The sequence below is a fragment of the Saimiri boliviensis genome, chromosome 20 (genome assembly GCF_048565385.1).
Source record: "Saimiri boliviensis isolate mSaiBol1 chromosome 20, mSaiBol1.pri, whole genome shotgun sequence".
NCBI lineage: Eukaryota > Metazoa > Chordata > Mammalia > Primates > Cebidae > Saimiri > Saimiri boliviensis.
The window spans coordinates 5,091,847-5,113,765 of record NC_133468.1 but is presented as its reverse complement, the minus strand read 5'-3'; the positions used below and the strand labels follow the sequence as shown (position 1 = coordinate 5,113,765).

Genomic DNA, 21,919 nt, shown 5'->3' with positions numbered 1-21,919 from the left:
CTACAACTCCAGCCACGAAGGGCTGCCGGGTGAGTGTCGGGCTGCAGGGCGCCCAAGCCCTCCACCGGGTGGGCCTGGGGGGCTCCGGGGGCGCCGGCTCCGCGCCCGGCGGCCTCGCGCCTCCGCAGCCCTCTCCGTGACGCGTGCGTTGAGGACCCCTCCGTCTCGAACGCTGACTGTTCCTACGGCCTCAACGCGCCGCCGCGCGGGCCGAGCCGGGCCCACGGAACTGGGAGGCAGAAGCCCTGCGGTCTCAACCCCAGTCTCCCGAGGCCGGAAGCCGCTGCCTTAGGAAGCCGCGTGCACCGCCCTGGGCAGACGACACGTCTGCGAGCAGGCGACCCGCACCCACCGCGACCCAAAACTCCTGAGGCCAGCGAGAGGCGCGGAGGGCTAGAGGGGCCCCAGTGCGCAGGGGCGCGGCTGCGGCGGGCCGGGCGGAGAGCGTACGCGCATGCGCGGCGGCGCCGGGGACTGGAGGAGCCCGAGCGCGTGCGTGGGGCGGGGCCGCCAAGCGCCGAACACACGCGCGCGGCGGCCGACTGCACAGGCCGGCATGGCGCCGCCTCAGCCTTCTCGGGTCCTCCGCTGCTGCCGCTGCCGCCTCTTCCAAGCGCACCAGGTCTGGCGGGTGCCAGCCCCTTCCTCCTCCTCCCGCGCGGGCACAGCGGACGGGGAGTGGTGGGGCCGTGGGTGCTGTCTCCAATGGCTCCGGGATGCACCTGGGCCCGAACGAGTGCAGGGACCGATGAGGGCGGGTCTCGTTGGGGTCGCCCCCGCTTAGTGTGGTTCTGGGCTTTTTGTCTGGTTCTTGTAGAAACCGGAGGTCATGGTTCCTGCGGAGGTGGCCTCTCGCGACTTGTGGCAGGTCGTGGAAGAACCCGGTTGAGGATAGCATCTTTTACGCAGAGCCTAGCCCGCGAGGTGGCCCTGCTCAGTTTCAGTGCGAGCGGGAGGACAGGTCTGGAAGCCCCTGCCCCGCGCCTGGGCACGCTTTCCATCGCCCCGCGCCTGGGCGCGCCTTCCATCGCCCCCCCCACCCCGCCTGGGCGCGCCTTCCATCGCCCCCCCCCCCCGCCTGGGCGCGCCTTCCATCGCCCCGCGCCCGGGCGCGCCTTCTATCGCCCCGCGCCGTTCCCACCGTTCTTTCCCGCGGTGCCAGGGACTTGATGCCTGCTCGCCGACTCAAACCACTTAAAGACGATAATCTGTTTCTAGAATATATTTGCCTCCCTAACTTTCGGCATGCCAGATGGAGGATGCCACGTCACCTTTTCTGGATTGTACCGTGTCCTGCTTGATACCACTTAACACTGCAGCCAGCGTATCCGCTTTTGACAGTCCGTCCTTCCTAGTTATGGCTGATCTGCTGTGCCCTGAGAAAGAATAGCATCAGACTTCTTTAAGATATATGTCAAAAAGTCAGCAAGATGCTGAGTATGTGTTTGTAAGCTTGCATTTAATGCTGAACGTTTGTAAGGGCTATTTTAAGGGCTCAGAAACTTTTTACTTATTTTCATTTGGGGGCTGCGTCCTAAGAGTTGCAAATGAAGAGATCATTTGCGTTTTTAAATTGTTACATGTCTAATGTCTCATGCTCATTCTCCTTCTTTTAAAAACAAATTTTCCATTTATTTTTATTTCCTTGTTTCCCTGTTTCACAATTCCAAGCTCACCAGTGTTGTTTCTTTTTTTATTTTTTTTGAGATGGGGTCTTGTTTTGTCGCCCAGGTTGGAGTGCAGTGGTGCAATCACAGCTCGCTGCAGCCTGCACCTCCCGGACTCAAGTGATCCACCTCAGCCTCCCATGTAGCTGGTACTACAGGTGCAGGCCACTATCCCCAGCTAATTTTTGTATTTTTTTTTTTAAGAGATGGGGTTTTGCTGTGTTACCTGGGCTGGTCAGGAACTCCAGGCTCAAGTGCTCTACCCGCCTTGGCTCCCAAAGTGCTGGGACTACAGGCTGAGCCAGTGCCCCTGACCCTCGTGGTCATTTTTAACCCTATGAAATAAGAGTTGGCTGGCCCCAGTGGCTCAGTCCTGTAATCCCAGGACTTTGGGAAGCCCAATAGGGCAGATCACTTAAGGCAGAAGTTCCAGACCAGCCTGGGCAACGTAGTGAGACCTTGCCTCTACTAAAATTCAAAATAAAATAGCTAGGTGTGGTGGTACGTGCATCTGTAGTCCCAGGTGCACAGGAGTGCTGAGGTGGAAGGGGCACTGAGGCAGGAGAATGGCTTCAGTCCAGGAAGCAGAGGTTACAGTGAGCTGTATGCGTACCATTGCACTACAGCCTCGGCGACAAAGCCAGGCCCTGTCTCAAAAACAAAGAAAAAAATGACTTGAAACCAAAGAGGACGTTGGCCATTTTAATTGCAAGTAAAATACCAATTTAACACATTTAACTTCAACAACCTTTGAATTAGGCATCATTCCCATCTTACAGACATGAGAATTCTGAAATCCAAAGAAATCAAGTGGTTTCTCCATCTTAATAAATGGCAAAACCATACTATCTCTCAGCAGTTAACAGAATTAATTCCTTTACCAGTTACTGTGGGTCCTAAACTTTTTTAAATGCTTTCCATACTTGCTTACATACTCAATGGAAAATTCAGTGTTATTGGTGTTTTAAGGTAGAAGCTGGGAAATAAATGCTAAGCCATACGATATACCCGCTTCAATTTTTGATAGATGCTCGTTGTTCTCCTTAGAATCCTTTTGGATACTTCCCCCCAAAACCTCATGATTTTATATTAGGATCATATTAATCATATTAATTTTAATGAATCAACCTAGACATCTTGGTGATGTTAAACATGATTATGTTTCTTCAAGTAACCTTGGCATCCCTTGGTAACATTTTATTTGTGGCTGTTATAAATGGACTCTTTATCCATTATCTTCTTCTAACTAGATGTCTGCTCATACAAAAGCTATATTAAATTTTGAAGATATCTTAATTTTGTACCTAACCACTATGTTAGGTTGTCTGGTTTTTGTGGCTTTTCATTTCATTCTGTTGGCTTTTCAGATAAAAAACTATATCAGGTTGCAGCTGGGTGAGGTGGCTCATGCATTTAATCCCAGCACTTTGGCAGGCCAAGGTGGGTGGGTCATTTGAGGTCAGGAATTCCAGACCAGCCTGACCAACATGGTGAAACCCTATCTCTACTAAAACTGCACAATTATCTGGGCATGGTGGCACAATCCCAGCTACTTGGGATGCTGAAGCAGGAGAATTGCTTGAACCTGGGAGGCAGAGATGGCAGTGAGGTGAGATTGTACCATGGCACTCTAGCACCGGCAACAAGAGTGAAACTCCATCCCCCCAAAAATTATATCAGGTATTATATCTATAAATAATGATAGGGTTTTCCCCTCCTTTCAAATTTTTATACCACTTACAACTTTCTACTAATTCCATTAGATAGTACATCCAGAAAAAAATGGTAAATAATAGTGGGCAACTCTGGCTTTTTCATGTTCTTGACTTCCATGGGAATGCTGGTAGAGATTCTTCAACATCAGAGCTGGGTTTACGGCATTTTATCAAGTTAAAAGAACACATCTAGTCAGGTTTAACAAGAATTGAAAATGAGTGTTGTGGAATTTATTTTTAAGACCCACAGGTGGTAGAGCTTCATCTTGGGTTTTTGGACGTTTTTTGTTTTGGTTTAGTTTGGCTTGGCTTTGAGAAACAGGTTCTTGCTGTGCTACCTGGGCTGGCCTCAAACTCCTGGACTCAAGCAGTTTTGGTCTCTCTAGTCACTGAGACTACAGGCTTAAGCCACTGCACCCAGCCCAACTTGATGGTATTTGCCAGCACCAACCCAGACTTGTTAAATACTCTGTTGTTTTCTTACTCTTTTTTAAAATTATTTTATTTTTATTATTATTATTTTTTGGTGCTGTGACTCGAATTCGAACTCTTTTCTCACTCTTAAAGTGCCACCTTTATGATTATGATATGCTAAATTTTTACACATATGTGTTGGTTTGTTTCTGGACTGTGTTTAATTATTTCAGGTCAGGCATGGTAGCTCACGCCTGTAACCCCAGCACTGTAGGAGGCCAAGGTAGGTGGATCACTTGAGGTCAGGAGTTTGAGACCAGCCTGGCCAACACGGTAAAACCCCGTCTCTACTAAAAATATAAAAATTAGTTGGGCATGGTGACACACGCCCATAATCCCAGGTACTCGGGAGGCTGAGGCAGGAGAATCTTTGTACCCAGAAGGCAGATGTTGCAGTGAGCCAGGATTATGCCACTGCACTCCAGCCTGGGCCACAGAGTGAGACTGTCTAAAAAAATAATAATAATAAAAAAATAATAATAATTATTTCAGATCCAATTCCATTTAGTTTTAAATATCTGAGTTGTATTTCTGAAATTTCATTGCAGGTAAAAAAGAGTGTCAAGTGGACATGCAAAGCTTGTGGAGAGAAGCAGTCCTTTTTGCGGGTGAGTCCTGTGAAAGAGAAAGCAGGCGGGGCACATGCCTGCAGGGAGTCCTTCCAGGGAGTCCCAGCATGCCACAGCTGGGATCATCCTCTCTCACACGAAGTTCACCAGACACAGAGCTCCTGCCCCTGAGCTTCCCGTTCCTTCAGGAAGTGAAATTGGTGGAGCAGTGTCTGGAAAGGTACTGCCGTTTGATTCTTCGTTCAGAAAGTATTTGTTCAATACCATCTGTGTGTCAAGCACGAGGGAAACAGTGGAAAGTAAGCCCATTGTCAGTCTTGCCCTCACAGATACACTTGTATGGAAGGGGAAGAGAAATTGATACACACACGCTTCTATATAATTTAAAACTTGACTGAGCACAAGGAAAGGAAAGCACTGGGGACTGTCAGAAGATGAGGAGGAATCAGACCAGCTAGGGAGGGCAGAGGCTATTGGTGGAGGTGGGAGTGTGGGAGAGTGGGCTCAGGAAGTGGAGGCAGGCAGGGGCAGGCTGTAAATGCTCTTACCCAGCCTGCTGTCTGCACCTGACATTGAGCACATCCTTTCTTTTTTTTTTTTTTTTTTTTTTTTTTTTTTTTTTGGGGGGGGGAGGGGGACGGAGTTTCGCTCGTTACCCAGGCTGGAGTGCAATGGCGCGATCTCGGCTCACCGCAACCTCCGCCTCCTGGGTTCAAGCAATTCTCCTGCCTCAGCCTCCTGAGTAGCTGGGATTACAGGCACGCACCACCATGCCCAGCTAATTTTTTGTATTTTTAGTAGAGACGGGGTTTCACCATGTTGACCAGGATGGTCTCGATCTCTCGACCTCGTGATCCACCCGCCTCGGCCTCCCAAAGTGCTGGGATTACAGGCTTGAACCACCGCGCCCGGCTGAGCACATCCTTTCAGTCCATGCATATTGCCCCTCCTGAACTCTGAGGACCCCAGCTGCCCTGCATCCTTTGCTGTACTGAATTTTCTCTTTACCTGCTTCAGCCCCAGTGCTGCCTCTCCCTTCACCTCTCATCTTTCCTCCTACAGCCATGGTGCTTGCTTTCTGACCTTAAACCCAAATTTGCTCCCTCTTCAGGCCTTTGTGCTCACTATGGAGTTCCCCTCCTCCTTCTCATTATCCTATGAAAGTTATATATTCATGTATTTATGTGCAGATTGTCCATCTAAGACTGTGAGTTCCATGAGAACTCACAGTTCCTTTTTTATTTACTAGTGTGTCCTCAGCACCTAGCACAGTCCTTGGTGCTTGTTGAACGAGTAAGTAACCAGTCCGACCTTGTTGGGCATTTAAATTGATTTTCCTTTCACTGTTGTGCACAACTCTACAGTGAAACTTTCTATAAATACCTCTTTATTCACGTGATCAGCTGTTTACTGTTTACTTAGGACGAAGTACTAGAAGTTAAATTGCTGTTTTTGGGGGGTTTTTGTGAGACTGAGTCTCACTTTGTCACCAGGGTGGAGTGTAATGGTATGATCTTGGCTCACAGCAATCTCTGCCTTCCAGGTTCAAGTGATTCTCCTGCCTCAGCCTCCCAAGTAGCTGGGACTACAGGTGCACACTACTTCCCCCAGCAAATTTGGTTTTTTTGGATTTAGGTAGACTTAGGGTTTCACCATGTTGGCCAAGGCTGGTCTTGAACTCCTGACCTCAAATGATCTGCCCGCCTCGGCCTCCCAAAGTGCTGGGATTACAGGCGTGAGCCACTGCGCCTGGCCTAAATTGCTGTTTTAAAGGGTATCTTTTGATCAAGGTTCTTTTAGTTGCAAATAATAGACAAAAACACTTTATAATGTTGATGAGTGCCTTCACCTGATATTGTTTTTTAAAAAAAAGGATAAAAAGGCCGGGCGCGGTGACTCAAGCCTGTAATCCCAGCATTTTGGGAGGCCGAGGCGGGTGGATCACGAGGTCAAGAGATCGAGACCATCCTGGTCAACATGGTGAAACCCCGTCTCCATTAAAAATACAAAAAATTAGCTGGGCATGGTGGTGCGTGCCTGTAATCCCAGCTACTCAGGAGGCTGAGGCAGGAAAATTGCCTGAACCCAGGAGGTGGAGGTAGCGGTGAGCTGAGACCGCGCCATTGCACTCCAGCCTGGGTAACAAGAGCGAAACTCTGTCTCAAAAAAAAAAAAAAAGGATAAAAAACACTTCAGAGTGGGTTCAGCAAAGTAAAAAAAATAAAAATAGAAATGTACTGGCAAGGTAATGAAATATCCTAGGGAATCCAAGGGCCAGAACTTCATTCCTGATCCCTTGAAGAACTAGCTGCAAGAACTGAAAAGCTGCCAACAAGCCAGGTATCAGCTTTTCCTCCCTTCTCCTCCGCGTCACCCAGCTTCTCTCTATATCTTTGCTTGATTTTCTCTTCTCCTTCCCTTTCTGTTTCTCCCCAGGCAATTCATAATCACATTCTCTGCTCCAAGTCCACAGAATCTCATTCCAAGCCAAGTGGAAGAGCTGAGTCCCAATTATAAATTCCTAGGAGAAGTAATCTGGTTGGCCCAGGCTGGTTCGGATGTCCACCTCTGGTCTAGTCAACTGGGATTGGGTCTCAGAAGACAGAGGCTGGCTTACTAGGTAGGCAGACACCCCACATGGTGAGCATGGCTTATTTGAGATATATGTATTTCTACATTCTCCTTGAGAAGCCTTCCTACTCCCCTTAGTGCCTCTGTGCTATGCGTGGTATATGATATGTGGCTGACTAGGCCACAGTAACAAACACACACCAAAATTGCGGTGGCTTAATAAATAGACATTGTTTCTCTTGCTCTCATAACAGTCCTGGGAGTGCAGTGGTGCGATCTCAGCTCACTGCAACCTCTGCCTCCCAGGTTCAAGTGATTCTTCTTGTCTCAGCCTCCCAAGTTGCTGGGACTGCAGGCATACACCACCATGCCTGGCTGATTTTTTTGTATTTTTAGTAAAGATGGGGTTTCGAGATACATTCGTCAGTTTGCTCATTTCTGCCGGTGGATGCCGCCGAGGAAGCATCATTAAAGTCTCTCTTCTCCCTCCATCATGTCTAAGTCAGAGTCTCCTAAAGAGCCGGAACAGCTGAGGAAGCTCTTCATTGGAGGGTTGAGCTTTGAAACAACCGATGAGAGCCTGAGGAGCCATTTTGAGCAATGGGGAACGCTCCCAGACTGTGTGGTAATGAGAGATCCAAACACCAAGTGCTCCAGGGGCTTTGGGTTCGTCACGTATGCAGCTGTGGAGGAGGTGGATGCAGCCATGAATGCAAGGCCACACCAAGTGGATGGAAGAGTTGTGGAACCAAAGAGAGCTGTCTCAAGAGAAGATTCTCAAAGACCGGGTGCCCACTTAACTGTGAAAAAAATATTCGTTGGTGGCATTAAAGAAGACACTGAAGGCCGGGCACGGTGGCTCAAGCCTGTAATCCCAGCACTTTGGGAGGCCGAGGCGGGTGGATCACGAGGTCGAGAGTTCGAGACCATCCTGGTCGACATGGTGAAACCCCGTCTCTACTAAAAATACAAAAAAAATCAGCTGGGCATGGTGGCGTGTGCCTGTAATCCCAGCTACTCAGGAGGCTGAGGCAGGAGAATTGCCTGAACCCAGGAGGCGGAGGTTGCGGTGAGCCGAGATCGCGCCATTGCACTCCAGCCTGGGTAACAAGAGCGAAACTCCGTCTCAAAAAAAAAAAAAAAAAAAAAAAAAGAAGACACTGAAGAGGCCAGGCGCGGTGGCTCAAGCCTGTAATCCCAGCACTTTGGGAGGCCGAGGTGGGTGGATCACAAGGTCGAGAGATCAAGACCATCCTGGTCAACATGGTGAAACCCCGTCTCTACTAAAAATACAAAAAAGTAGCTGGGCATGGTGGCGCGTGCCTGTAATCCCAGCTACTCAGGAGGCTGAGGCAGGAGAATTGCCTGAACCCAGGAGGCGGAGGTTGCGGTGAGCCGAGATTGCGCCATTGCACTCCAGCCTGGGTAACAAGAGCGAAACTCCGTCTCAAAAAAAAAAGAAGATACTGAAGAACATCACCTAAGAGATTATTTTGAACAGTATGGAAAAACTGAAGTGATTGAAATCAGGACTGACAGAGGCAGTGGCAAGAAAAGGGGCTTTGCCATTGTAACCTCTGATGACCGTGACTCCGTGGGTAAGATTGCCATTCAGAAATACCAAACTGTGAATGGCCACAACTGTGAAGTTAGGAAAGCCTTGTCAAAGCAAGAGGTGGCGAGTGCTTCCTCCAGCTGGAGGTCGAAGTGGTTCTGGAAACTTTGGTGGTGGTCGTGGCGGTGGTTTCGGTGGGAATGACAACTTTGGTCTTGGAGGGAACTTCAGTGGTCATGGTGGCTTTGGTGGCAGCTGTCGTGATGGATATGGTGGCAGTGAGGATGGCTATCATGGATTTGGTAATGATGGAAGCAATTTTGGAGGTGGTAGAAGCTACAATGATTTTGGCAATTACAACAGTCTTCAGATTTTGGACCCATGAAGGGTGGAAACTTTGGAGGCAGAAGCTCTGGGCCCTGTGGTGGTGGCGGCCAATACTTTGCCAAACCACAAAACCAAGGTGGCTGTGGTGGTTCCGGTAGCAGCAGTAGCTATGGCAGTGGCAGAAGATTTTAATTAGGAAACAAAGCTTAGCAGGAGAGGAGAACCAGAGAAGTGACGGGGAAGCTACAGGTCACAACAGATGTGTGAACTCAGCCAAGCACAGTGGTAGCAGGGCCCAGCTGCTACAAAGAAGACATGATTTAGACAAATACTCATATGTATGGGCAAAAAACTTGAGGACTGTATTTGTGACTAATTGTATAACAGGTTATTTTAGTTTCTGTTCTGTGGAAAGTGTAAAACATTCCAACAAAGGGTTTTAATGTAGATTTTTTTCTTTCCTTTTTTTTTTTTTTTTTTGCACCCGTGCTGTTGACTGCTAAATGTACATAATAGTTTGATCGTGATGCTGAATAAATGTCTTTAAAAAATAAAAAAAAAAAAAAGATGTGGTTTCACCATATTGGCCAGGCTGGTCTCAAACTCCTGACCTTGTGATACACCCGCCTTCGGCATCCCAAAGTGCTGGGATTACAGGCGTGAGCTACTGCGCCCGGCCCCTGAGCTGCTTTTATTCCCTGAGGCTCATCTGTAGCTGCTTCTAGCCACTGAGAAGGACAAGTGAGTGCATGGAGGAGCTACCAGGAGGCTTTGAGGGCCAGGCTGGGAAACGTGTGATACTACCGTCAAAAGAGCCTGGTTTTGTGGCCACCCTGACCACACACACACTGGAAAATGAAGTCTAGTTTTGTGCCCACGTCAGGAAGAATGCTCTTCACTGTCCAGCCAGCAGTCGCTGCCCTATGGAAGAGCACACTGCTACTGGTCATGCCAGCCTGGTGTTTCGTGACTTTGCCATCTCCCCCTCCAGTTACTCCTCTCTGTTCTCACTTGAATGTGCGCCAAACAGGACTACACTCCCTACCTATCCGTTAAAATTGCTTGTGTCAGAGTCAGCAGTGGTCTCTATGTTGCTAAAAACAATGATTAGTTCTCAGTTCTCACTTGACTTACTAGCTGCCAGGCACTGGGTGTCCACAGGAATTCTGTGTCCACGGGACATCAAGAATGCTCCTGCCAGCGGGGCGTTGAGGAGCAGTGGACATGTATAGTGTATGTGTCTGATCACAGATGTGCTCTATTGTCCCATCAGACTTCACTTACAAAACACAGGTTCAAAGATCAGATTATTAAGAATTTCAAAACAGCAACAGCAGAGCACTGCTCATACCCGTGAGGTTGATTCTGCCTATGGTAGGACCCATACTCAAATTTTGTCTCTTACCGTCTTCCTCTTAGACCACTCAGCTCCAGCCATGCTGGCCTCTTCACTGTTTCTCCAAAATGCCAGGCTTAGGGTCTTCATGCTCATTTTCATGTCATGGCTTCTGCTGGAATTCGTCCCCCAGACATCCATGTGGCTTGCTTCTTCATATCTTCCTGTCTGGGCTCAAACGTTACCTTTTTAAGAGATCCATTCTTTGACCATTTTGAACACCTTATGTAAAACTGTAGACTCTTATGTAAGGCCTCTTTTCCTGGTCTCATCTTCCTTAGGAGCACTTTTTTTTTTTTTTTTTTTTTTTTTTGTGAGATGGAGTTTCGCTCTTGTTACCCAGGCTGGAGTGCAATGACACGATCTCGGCTCACCGCAACCTCCACCTCCTGGGTTCAGGCAATTCTCCTGCCTCAGCCTCCTGAGTAGCTGGGATTACAGGCACGCACCACCATGCCCAGCTAATTTTTTTGTATCTTTAATAGAGACGGGGTTTCGCCATGTTGACCAGGATGGTCTCGATCTCTTGACCTCGTGATCCACCCGCCTCGGCCTCCCAAAGTGCTGGGATTACAGGCTTGAGCCACCGCGCCCGGCTCCTTAGGAGCACTTATTAGCATCTGATAGGTTACATGCCTCACTTGCTTATTTCCTATCTCTTCTTACTTGAATGCAAGTTCCATGATGACAGGGAGTCTTGTCCACTCCTGTATTATCTACCTCTAGATGAGGCCTGGCACATAGTAGGTAGTCAATATTTATTGGATGAATTCATGACTACTAAGTGGAAAAAAATGTATTTTATTTTGTATTCCTTTGATTATCAGTGAGAATAAGTATCATTTCATTTACTTTTTAGCAGTATGTTATATAATATGGCAATATGTGTTACTTCTCTTGTGATGTTTTTATTCATGTTTACTAACCATTTTGTGTAGGGCTTTGGGTTGAGTTTGGCTTAGGTAGAGTTCAGGGTGCTCGCGGGACAGCCAAATAGACCTACACTGTTAGTTCTGGAGACTGCTGGCTTGTAAGTCATTCTAGAGAGAGCAGTCAGTCGTTAGGACTCCTGCACGCTGCTTTAGGGGTCTTTGGGCCTTACAGAACACAGCTTTGTCCTCCCTGAGATGCGCCTCAACTGGATCTGTTTCTCAGCATTCTGCCAATACGTTTTAAATTGTATATATTTGTTTGTTCTCCCAGGCTTACGGTGAAGGTTCTGGTGCTGACTGTAGACGGCATGTCCAAAAATTAAATCTGCTACAGGGACAAGTTTCAGAGTTGCCACTCAGGTACAGTTGTTTGAGAAGAGTGTGATTGTCTTGCCATTTTAATCTTGACTAGATAATAGAAATACACAGTGGCAAAGTCCCTTAGACTTCATGTCTTACAACATGGCGGTCAAACACGCTGAGCAGTTTTCGCATTGAAAGTACTAAAAAATGCTAGCTATTTTAAATGCACTGATGCGCTGACAGGAAAGGAAGTAACTCTCAGAGGTCAAAAATGGAAACGAAGCCGGTCTGATGGTAGTGGGTTATCAGAATTTATTAATGTTAGTGCCACTAAAGTTGGTATAACTGTCCACTGCTAAATTTAACTGTCTCATCAAAAAAAAAAAAAAAAAAAAAAGCCAAAAGCCAGAGAGGAAGCACCTGAGCTCCTGGGGTGATTGAAGCCTAGTGCTCTGGAGCTTCCATTTAGATGGCTGGGAGGGGTGCAGGAGACAGAAGACAAAACCTACAGCCTGGTCAGCATGGCAAGGCCAGGAGGACACCGCCATACAAAACTGAGCCTCCGGAAGACGACAGCCTCAGTGTACAAATGAACTAGACCCACCCTGCAACAGGTAGCTTGCCTGTATTGACTTTGGCAATGGCTGAAGAGGGGGAGATATCTCTAAGATTTTGGAAATACAAGGAAGCTGTTGCATGGTTTTTCATCCTTTTACATACTCTGTGAAAAGCCTCAAGCTGAATGTATCTTTCAGTTGTCCCAGGAAGCAGAGGTAAATGCAGCTTCTCTCTGCAGCAATATATCTTCAACCCAGGCCTTAAAGAATTCCTACAGAAAAAGTTCCGAGTAGCATATACTTAAGAGTTTATAATCATTTAACATTCAAGGAAATATGTCACCATGAGCAAAAGATAGCAGAACAACAGTCAGAAAAGTCAGACCCATAAAGACTTCAGAATATATAATATTGCATGTTTAATATAGTTAATTTAAAAAGGGGGTGATCCCAGCACTTTGGGAGGCCAAGGTGGGCAGATCATGAGGTCAGGAGTTCAAAACCAGACTGGCCAACGTGGTGAAACCCCATCTCTACTAAAAAATACAAAAATTAGCTGGGCATGGTGGCTCATGCCTGTAATCCCAGCTACTTGGGAGGCTGAGGTAGGAATTGCTTGAACTGGGACCCAGGAGGCAGAGGTTGCAGTGAGCTGAGATTGCACCACTGCACTCCAGCCTGGGCTACAGAGCAAGACTCCATCTAAAAAAAAGGAAAAAAGAAAAAAAAGATGGAGAGTGATAAGATGAGGGACTTCAAAAATAGGTCTATTTGAGAGCTTGTTATGGAGGTTTCTAGGAGGGGAGTGCAGCTACTCGTATACCCTTGACCGAAGACCAGTCCTCCACTATTGGGGATGGTGGTTTTCTTTGACCGAGCACACAGCATCAGAAGGAATGCACGTGGAGCTGTGAGGGAGGAGTGAGACACTGCCTAGCTAGCCAGATCAGTGAATCAACCCTGGTGATTGATGAGGTGACAGATGTCACAGCCAGATCACCCTCACATCCAAAAAAAAAAAAAATAGGTGTATTTGAAAAAGAACCAAAAAGAGGCCGGGTGCAGTGTCTCACACCTGTAATCCCAGCACTTTGGGAGGCAAAGGCAGGTAGATCACTTGAGGTCAGGAGTTCAAGACCAGCCTGGTCAACATGGTGAAACCCCATCTCTACTAAAAATACAAAAGTTAGTTGGGCGTGGTGTCACATACCTATAATCCCAGCTACTCAGGAGGCTGAGGCATAAGAATCGCTTGAATGTGGGAGGTGGAAGTTGCAGGGAGCCAACCTCCACCTCCCAGGCTCAAGTGAGGCCTGGGTTGAAGATGTATTGCTCCAGAGAGAAGCTGCAACAGAGTGAGACTCTGTCTTTTTTTTTTTTTTTTTGAGACGGAGTCTCGCTCTTGTTACCCAGGCTGGAGTGCAATGGCGCGATCTCGGCTCACCGCAACCTCCACCTCCTGGGTTCAGGCAATTCTCCTGCCTCAGCCTCCTGAGTAGCTGGGATCACAGGCACGCACCACCATGCCCAGCTAATTTTTTGTATTTTTAGTAGAGACGGGGTTTCACCATGTTGACCAGGTTGGTCTCGATCTCTCGACCTCGTGATCCACCCGCCTCGGCCTCCCAAAGTGCTGGGATTACAGGCTTGAGCCACCGCACCTGGCGAGACTCTGTCTTAAAAGAGTTTGCTGAACTTAAAAGTATAATCATTGAAATTAAAAGTTCAGGCTGGGCACAGTAGCTCATGCTTATAATCCTAGCACTTTGGGAGACTGAGGCAGGAGGATCACTTGAGGTCAGGAGTTCAATAGCAGCCTGGCCAACATGGTAAAACCCCATATCTTACTAAAAATACAAAAACGGCCAGAGGCGGGTGGATCACGAGGTCAAGAGATTGAGACCATCCTGGTCAACATGGTGAAACCTCGTCTCTACTAAAAATGCAAAAAAATTAGCCGGGCATGGTGGTGCGTGCCTGTAATCCCAGCTACTCAGGAGGCTGAGGCAGGAGAATTGCCTGAACCCAGGAGGCGGAGGTTGCGGTGAGCCGAGATTGCGCCATTGCACTCCAGCCTGGGTAACAAGAGTGAGACTCCGTCTCAAAAAAATAAAATAAAAATAAAAATAAAAACTAGCTGGAAATCACTTGAACCCAGAAGGCGGAGGTTACAGTGAGCCAAGATCACACCACTGCACACCAGCCTGGGTGACAGAGACTCTGTCTCAAAAAAAAGAAATTAAAAACTCAGTGGACAGGTTGAACAGATTAAATGCAGCTGAAAAGAGAATTCGTGAAATGGAAGATAAATCTAAAGAAATTATTCACAATGCAGCCAGGTGTGTTGTCTCATGCCTGTATTCCCAGCACTTTGGGAGGCCAAGGCAGGTGGATCACAAGGTCAGGAGATCGAGATCATCCTGGCCAACATGGTGAAACCCCGTCTCTGCTAAAAAAAAACAAAAAAAATTAGCTGGGCATGGTGGCGCGTGCCTGTAATCCCAGCTACTCAGGAGGCTGAGGCAGGAGAATTGCCTGAACCCAGGAGGCGGAGGTTGCGGTGAGCCGAGATCGCGCCATTGCACTCCAGCCTGGGTAACAAGAGCGAAACTCCGTCTCAAAAAAAAAAAAAAAAAGCTACTAGAATTAATATTTTAGCAAGATCACAAGGATGCAAGGTCAACATGCAAAATTAAATTGTATTTCTATACACGTGCAGTGGACAATTGGAAAATGATTTTTAAAATCAAATACCTGCTGGATATGTACTTCACACTTGTAATCCCAGCACTTTGGGAGGCTGAGGTGGGTAGATCACTTGAGCCCAGGAGTATGGGACCAGCCTAGGCAGGATGGCAAAACCCTCTCTACAAAAAGAAAAATATTCAGGTGTGGTGGTATGTGCCTGTGGTCCCAGCTACTCAGGAGGCTAAGGTGGGAGGATCACCTGAGCCCAGGGAGGTTGAGGCTTCATCTTATATTCATTGTCATTGATTCCATCTTCCAGTGATTTTGCAACCTCCACCTCCCGGGTTCAAACAATTCTCCTGCCTTATCCTCCCGAGTAGCTGGGATCATAGGCATGCACCACCATGTTTGCCAGACTTTTCTTGATCTCCTGACCTCAGGTGATCCACTCACCTCAGCCTCCTAAAGTGCTAGGATTACAAGCATAAGCCACTGTGCCCAGACCCTGGTCATTTTTCAAAGGGCGTATGTATGGTCTTCCCCAAAGGTCTCTAGAAGAAACTGTCAGTGCTGGTGAAGAAGAAAATGTGGGCCATCAGCAGGCTGGGAATGTGAAGCAGCAGGTAAGCATCAGGCCCACCTGCCCCAGGCTGGCTCTGTGTCAGGGAAGGGATGAATGCACAGATGTATCCAGTAGTCGTTTATACAGCAAATATGTGTTGATGCCATCCAATGACAGGCACTTAGCCTAAAGCTATGGGGAACACCAAAATAAATAAACCTGTACCTTTTGTAAGGATGGAGATAGCCATGTGTACCAATCATTACAATACCCTGCAAAAGACTCTCCGCTGCTTGGAGAGCTCCTTCTGACTGTAGCTCAAATGTCACCTTGTACTGCTTCCACATCACCCTGGGCATACCTCTGAGAGGGAAATAATGGGGTAAAACACCTGGGTTTCCATCTTTCTTTGTTACAGACTGCAAGCTGGTTTTTGGTTTGGTTTGGTTTATTTTTTTGTTTTTTTGTTTTTTTTTTTGCTTTGAAGCAAGGTTTCACTCTGTCACCCAGGCTAGAATGCAGTGGCATGATCATGGCTCCCTACAGCCTTGACTTCCTGGACTCAAGTGATCCTCCTACCCTCAGGCTCCTTAGGAACTGGGACTACAAGTGTGTCCTACCACACCTGGCTATTTTTTTTTTTTTTCTTTTTTATAGAGGCAGAGTCTCCCTATGTTGCCTAGGCTGGTCTTGAACTCCTGGGCTCAAGCCGTCTTCCTGCTTTGGCTCCCAAAGTGCTGGGATTACAGGAATGAGCCATTGTACCTAGGCAGATTCACACTTTGTTACAAGCAGAAGAAGATGCTCTTCTGGTACTTTGTCTGTGCTTCCATTTTGGTCCATTTATTTTATATCATTCTCATCAGAAAAACTTTTTTGCATCCTAGTTTTCAGTTATATCATTCTTCTTTGTTCCTGTATGGTTTGCAGTTATTTTCATTTATTATTTATTATTTTATTATTATTTTTTGAGACAGGGTCTCCCTCTGTCACCCAGGCTGGAGTGCAGAGGCATGATCACTGCTCACGGGAGCCCCGATGTCTCAAAAAAACAAAAGTATTTACAGAATGTAGTGGATGTACTAGGATTGATGGCTGTATCATGCGGCGCTTAGCTGGTTCCCACACTCCTGCCTGCTTTCTCCCTTTCCCTTCCCTCTTCCCTTCTTTCATGTGACACAGAGTCTCGCTCTGTCCCCCAAGCTGGAGTGCAGTGGCATGATCTTGGCTCACTGCAGTCTGTTTCCCAGGCTCAAGAAATTCTCCTGCCTCAGTCTCCCAAGTAGCTGGGATTACAGGCGCCTGCCACCATGCCTAATTTTTTTTTTTTTTTTTTTTTTTTTGAGACGGAGTTTCGCTCTTGTTACCCAGGCTGGAGTGCAATGGCGCGATCCCGGCTCACCGCAACCTCCGCCTCCTGGGTTCAGGCAATTCTCCTGCCTCAGCCTCCTGAGTAGCTGGGATTACAGGCACGCGCCACCATGCCCAGCTAATGTTTTGTATTTTTAGTAGAGACGGGGTTTCACCATGTTGACCGGGATGGTCTTGATCTCTTGACCTCGTGATCCACCCGCCTCGGCCTCCCAAAGTGCTGGGATTACAGGCGTGAGCCACCGCGCCCGGCCAACACCTAATTTTTGTATTTTTAGTAGAGACAGGGTTTCACCATGTTGCCCAGGCTGGTCTCGAATCCTGACCTCAGGTGATCCACCTGCCTTAGCCTCCCAAAGAGCTAGGATTACAGGTGTGAGCCACTGTGCCCAGCCATGTTTCTACACTTCTGCTTTTATAAATAACATTTGCTATTATTTATAAAACTGGGACTGGTATTGCTGCCTTCTCTTTTTGTGTGGAATCACTGGGCCAAGGAGCATAGACATTCATGAGATTCTTGGTGGGCTGTGCCCTGCCACCTACCCAAGGCCTGTACCAGCGGGCACTATCCTGCCAGCATCACAGGGTATTGGCGTCCATCACCTTCCAGCCAGTGCCTTTCCTAGAGTGGAGGTAGGCATGATTCCTGAGATCCTCAGGCCTAAGAGTTGGACTAGGGGTTTTCGATAAAACTGCCTGCTTTCCAGTACTGAGAATGAGCTTTTATTCTCAATCTGGTAGGAAAAATCACAGCCCTCAGAGAGTCGCTGGCTGAAGTATCTAGAAAAGGATTCCCAAGAACTGGAGCTGGAAGGAGGAGGAGTGTGCTTCAGCAAACAGCCTTCATCCAAAATTGAGGAGCCAGGCCCCCACTTCAGTCAAGACCTACCTAGAAAAAGGTACCAAGTGCATCTCTGGTCCAGACCTGGCCCAGGGCCTATGCCCGGCAGTGGGGTACCAGTGAGCCACTGTGAGCATCAGCCAAGCTGGAGAAACCTGGGTGGGAAGTGCCAGCACATAGGAAAATGGGTGGCTGCTGCCACTGCCGGCCCCTCAGCCCACCTGGTCATTGGGCACTGCCGATGCAGAGGCAAGAGCTGGGCAGGATACCAGCATGCATACCCTTTATGATGCCAACTTAATTCGGAACATCTCAGACGGTACTGACCTCAGGGAAGTGGCCAGAGTAGCTGGCAGGCCTGAGAGCTTTTAGCACAGAGGAGCAGAGACCTCAGACCTAGAAGCTCTCATCTTCTTCGGGCATTTCAGTGAGTTTTTTGGAGACTGCCTTAGGCTGAGGTTCTAGGGTGGCTTTGAGAGGGCAGGTGCTTTCAGGAGGTAGATTCTGCTTTCAAATGAGAACTTTCAGCCAGGCACAGTGGCTCACACCTGTAATCCTAGCACTTTGGGAGACCAAGGCAGGAGGATCATTTGAGCCCATAGGTTTGAGACAAGTCTGGGCAACATAAGGAAACCCTATCTGTACAACAAATTTTTAAATCAAATTCATGGTACATGCCTGTGGTCCCAGCTACTTGGGAGGCTGAGGCAGCAGGATCACCTGAGCCCAGGAGGTCAAGGCTGCAGTCAGCCCTGATTGTGCCATTGTACTCTAGTCTGGATGCCAGTGAGACCCTGACTAAGATAAAAACAAACAAAACTTTCTTGCAACTAGGAGCTAGGAAGCAGGGTAGTGGGGCCTGGGTGGTGGCTGGGCAGGCTGAGCATCTGCCTGGGAAGCTGTAGGGATGAGCAGGCTGCCACCCAGGCTTGTGGGCCATGTGATCGTGGAGTCAGGCTTGGGGTGCCACTGGAGGGTAGCACAGGAGTACTGACAGTGCTGTCCTGCCAGGAAGTGGAGCCAGAGCACCATCCAGCCTCCATGCAGCCTTGGCATCCAGGACTCCGAGGGCTCTGAGGTCGCCTGGGAACCCCAGAAGGTCAGTGACAGAGAACAGTTTCTTTCTGGTCCTATTGACCACTGCGTAAGTGCGGGATAATTTTGTCTTTTGCCACAGTTGACTAAGTGTTAAGATTCTTACCCGCAGAAAGCCCATCTTCCGACCTGGGTTTCTTGTCTTTTCTGTCTGAAGCCAACTCCTTCATCGGGTCTATACCTGCTTTTCCCTTTCATGCCTCTTGTCTCCCATGAGGGTAACTCAAGACCAAAGGACATCGTGACACCTTGGAGCAACTAAGGTTGGCCAGCAGGGGTTTTCTAGGTCAGGGCCATTGTCTCATTCTGCATGGAGCACAGGGACCTTTGTCCAGGCAGGAGTAGTCAGTGGGCCCGCCCTGAATCCTGGGAGATGCTTCCTTCCACACTCGCATTTCCCCGGGTATGGACTCTTATATGTGAGGCACTCTTCACTTAGGGTGTTGTCTTGTTCTTTTTTGTTTTCTGAGACAGGGTCTCACTCTGTCTACCCAGGCTAGAGTGTAGTGGCCCAGTCCTAGCCCAGTGAAGCCTCAACCTCCCAGGCTCAAGTGATCCTACTGCCTCAGTCCCCCAAGTAGCTGGGACTTCAGATGTGCACCACCGCACTGGCTCTTTTTTAAAAAATGTTTTGTAGAGGCGAGGCACAGTGGCTCATGCCTATAATCCTTACACTTTAGGAGACCCAAAGCAGGTGGATCACTTGAGGTCAGGAGTTTGAAACTAGCCTAGCCAACATGGTGAAACCCCACGAAAAATAATTAGCTGGGCATGGTGGTGTGTACCTGTAATCCCAGCTACTCGAGAGGCTGAGGCAGGACAATCACTTGAACCTGGGAGGCAGAGGTTGCAGTGAGCCAAGATCACACCACTGCATTCCAGGCTGGATGACAGAAAAAAAAAATTGTAGAGACATGGTCTCACTATGTTGTCCAGGCTTGTCTCAAACTCCTGGGCTCAAGCCGTCTTCCCACTTCCCAAAGTGCTGGGATTACAGGTGTGAGCCACCACGCCTGGCCCAGTAGTCTTGTTCTTTAAGCTTCCAATCCAGCAGGCCCCACCGCATATCCAGTGCTACAGAGTGCAGGGTTTGCTCTGCCTGTCACAGGAGCCAGGGCACAAGTAAGGGCACTGCAGTTGGGAGTCCACTGGGCTTCAGTCGCTGCCCCCACCCCCATGTCAGCCAAGGTCACACTTGGCTGGCCTCACACCATGCACAGAGCACTGGCTCATGGCAAGAGGCAGAGTTCAAACTTTATTGCTGCCAACTTGTTTTGTGATCATGGGTTAAGTATGTGGCCTTGAATCTCCAAATCCCAGAATGATCACAGAGTCCACTGCATGTCAGTCCCTAGGCTGCATGTTTTAATGGTATCATTGTGTTTTACGCTCTGTCAAGCCTTTTGCTTTGTTTTAAAGGTGAAGAACTGAGGCTTGCAGTTTTTGTGCGGTCACAGCAAGTTCAGCAGCATAGCAAAGCCGACATCAAGTGTCAGTCAGGGCCATGGAGCCTCTTCCATACTGCCTGGATGGCAGTGCAGCAGGGACCCACTCTTGTCATTGCTTTCACATCCCTTTGTAAGCAATACAACCCGTCTTTTTTTTGAGACGGAGTCTCGCCCAAGCTGGAGTCCAATGGCACGATCTTGGCTCACTGCAACCTCTGCCTCCCAAGTTCAAGTGATTCTCCTGCGTCACCCTCCCAAGTAGCTGATATTACAGGTGTGTGCCACCATGTCTGGCTAATTTTTGTATTTTTAGTAGAGAGAGAATTTTACCATGTTGGCTAGGTTGGTCTCGAACTCCTGGCCTCAAGTGATGTGCCTGCCTTGGCCTCCCAGAGTGCTGGGATTCAGGCATGAGCCACTGCTCCCAGCCTACAACCCTTTTTATTTTATTTTATTTTTTTTTTTGGACAGAGTCTTGCTCTGTTGCCCAGGCTGGAGTGTAATGGTACAATGTCAGCTCACTGCAACCTCCACCTCCTAGGTTCAAATGATTCTGCCTCAGCCTCCCAAGTAGCCGAGATTACAGGCACATGTCATCACACCTGGCTAATTTTTATATTCTTATTTGAGATGGAGTTTTGCCATGTTGGCCAGGTTGGTCTCAAGTGATCCACCCACCTTGACCTCCCAAAGTGTTGGGATTACAGGCACGAGCCATCATACCCAGCCTGCACCCCAACTTTCAGTGCATCTTTGGTTCCTGGGGTAAGTAAAGCCAGGCCCCAGCACCAAGATCCTATCCCACAGGGAGCTTGGTGCTGCCCCCTCTGCAGCTGCAGGACCTGGCAGGCTCTGGAGAGTCACTCCCAGGTGGGAGGTGGTAGGATGGAGCCAGCCCACCCCTTTCCAGATGTCTCTATGCCCTCCCTGCTCAAACCCCGTTTAGGTACCGTTGACTTGATTCTAAGATTGCCAGGAAATGGATCACCTGATGACATGAAAATGTCGTGTTTTTGTAAAGCCTGGTCATGCACTTTAGGAGAAGATTTGGGGTGAGGTAGAAGGTATTTATTTTCTTTGTCTTGCTAACCCTCAAAATCAAAGCCTGTCCCCAGCCTGAAAGCTTCCAGCAGAAAGTGTCAGAACCATAGGCCCAGCCAAGGCCCAGGCATGGCAGGTGATTTTGCTGGGCCCTGGCATTGTTACTACAAATGGAGGGCATGGCGGTCTTCTCTTTCAGGGACAGGTTGGCCCGACATGGAACGTGAAACAAGGCAGCAGCCCCTGCCTCCGGGAGAACAATGCAGAGTGCAGCATCAGGGAGCGGAGGGGTCCTGGGCAGGTTATAGCTACAACCTCTAAATGGGCACGATTTGTCCTGTCACCTAGAAACAGTTCACAGGTGGACAGAGAGCAGCCAAGGCCTCTGCAGAGGAACCCCAGGCCAGCTGGGCCAGCACAGGCTAAGCAAGGGACCCCCAGGGCACAGACTTCAAGGGAAGGCCTCAGCAGGCCCACAGCTGCTGCCCAGCTTCCTCAAGCCACTCACAGCCTCACATCTGGGCCTGAGAGGCCCTGCAGGAAGACCTCGTGGGGCACAAGGACTTGTCAGGCAGAGGGCGGGCCCTGGGTCCAGGAGGCACACAATTCCCAAGCCACGCAACTCCGTGACCTCTTTACAACCGGGGAAGACTTTGATGATGATCTGTGATCTGAGACTGGCAAGTTATTAATCGAGATACACTTGTTAGGAGGGACAGGGTTCCCCTAAGGCGCTTTTAAACATACTGTGTAAGAACCACCAACAATAAAGCTACTGTCAAACAGCTCATTTCTCTCTATGCA

At 48.6% G+C, this 21,919-nt stretch overlaps 1 protein-coding gene and 1 pseudogene across 2 annotated transcripts; both read left to right on the top strand.

Annotated features, from left to right (window-relative positions):
* Positions 1-495: 495 nt before the first annotated feature.
* MRNIP (MRN complex interacting protein) lies at positions 496-21,901 on the top strand. Of its 2 annotated transcripts, XM_039460656.2 has the most exons (7): positions 496-622; positions 4,405-4,464; positions 11,478-11,566; positions 15,302-15,377; positions 17,432-17,589; positions 18,543-18,630; positions 21,315-21,901. In XM_039460656.2, the coding sequence occupies exons 1-7, from the start codon at positions 557-559 to the stop codon at positions 21,783-21,785; spliced, it is 1,008 nt and encodes a 335-aa protein (XP_039316590.1). In that variant the 5' UTR covers positions 496-556; the 3' UTR covers positions 21,786-21,901. The 2 variants fall into 2 exon arrangements, with proteins under 2 accessions (XP_039316590.1, XP_010330134.2); XM_010331832.3 differs by lacking the exons at positions 496-622; positions 4,405-4,464; positions 11,478-11,566 and adding an exon at positions 4,785-7,045.
* LOC141582465 (heterogeneous nuclear ribonucleoprotein A1-like) lies at positions 7,490-11,471 on the top strand (annotated as a pseudogene).
* Positions 21,902-21,919: the final 18 nt, after the last annotated feature.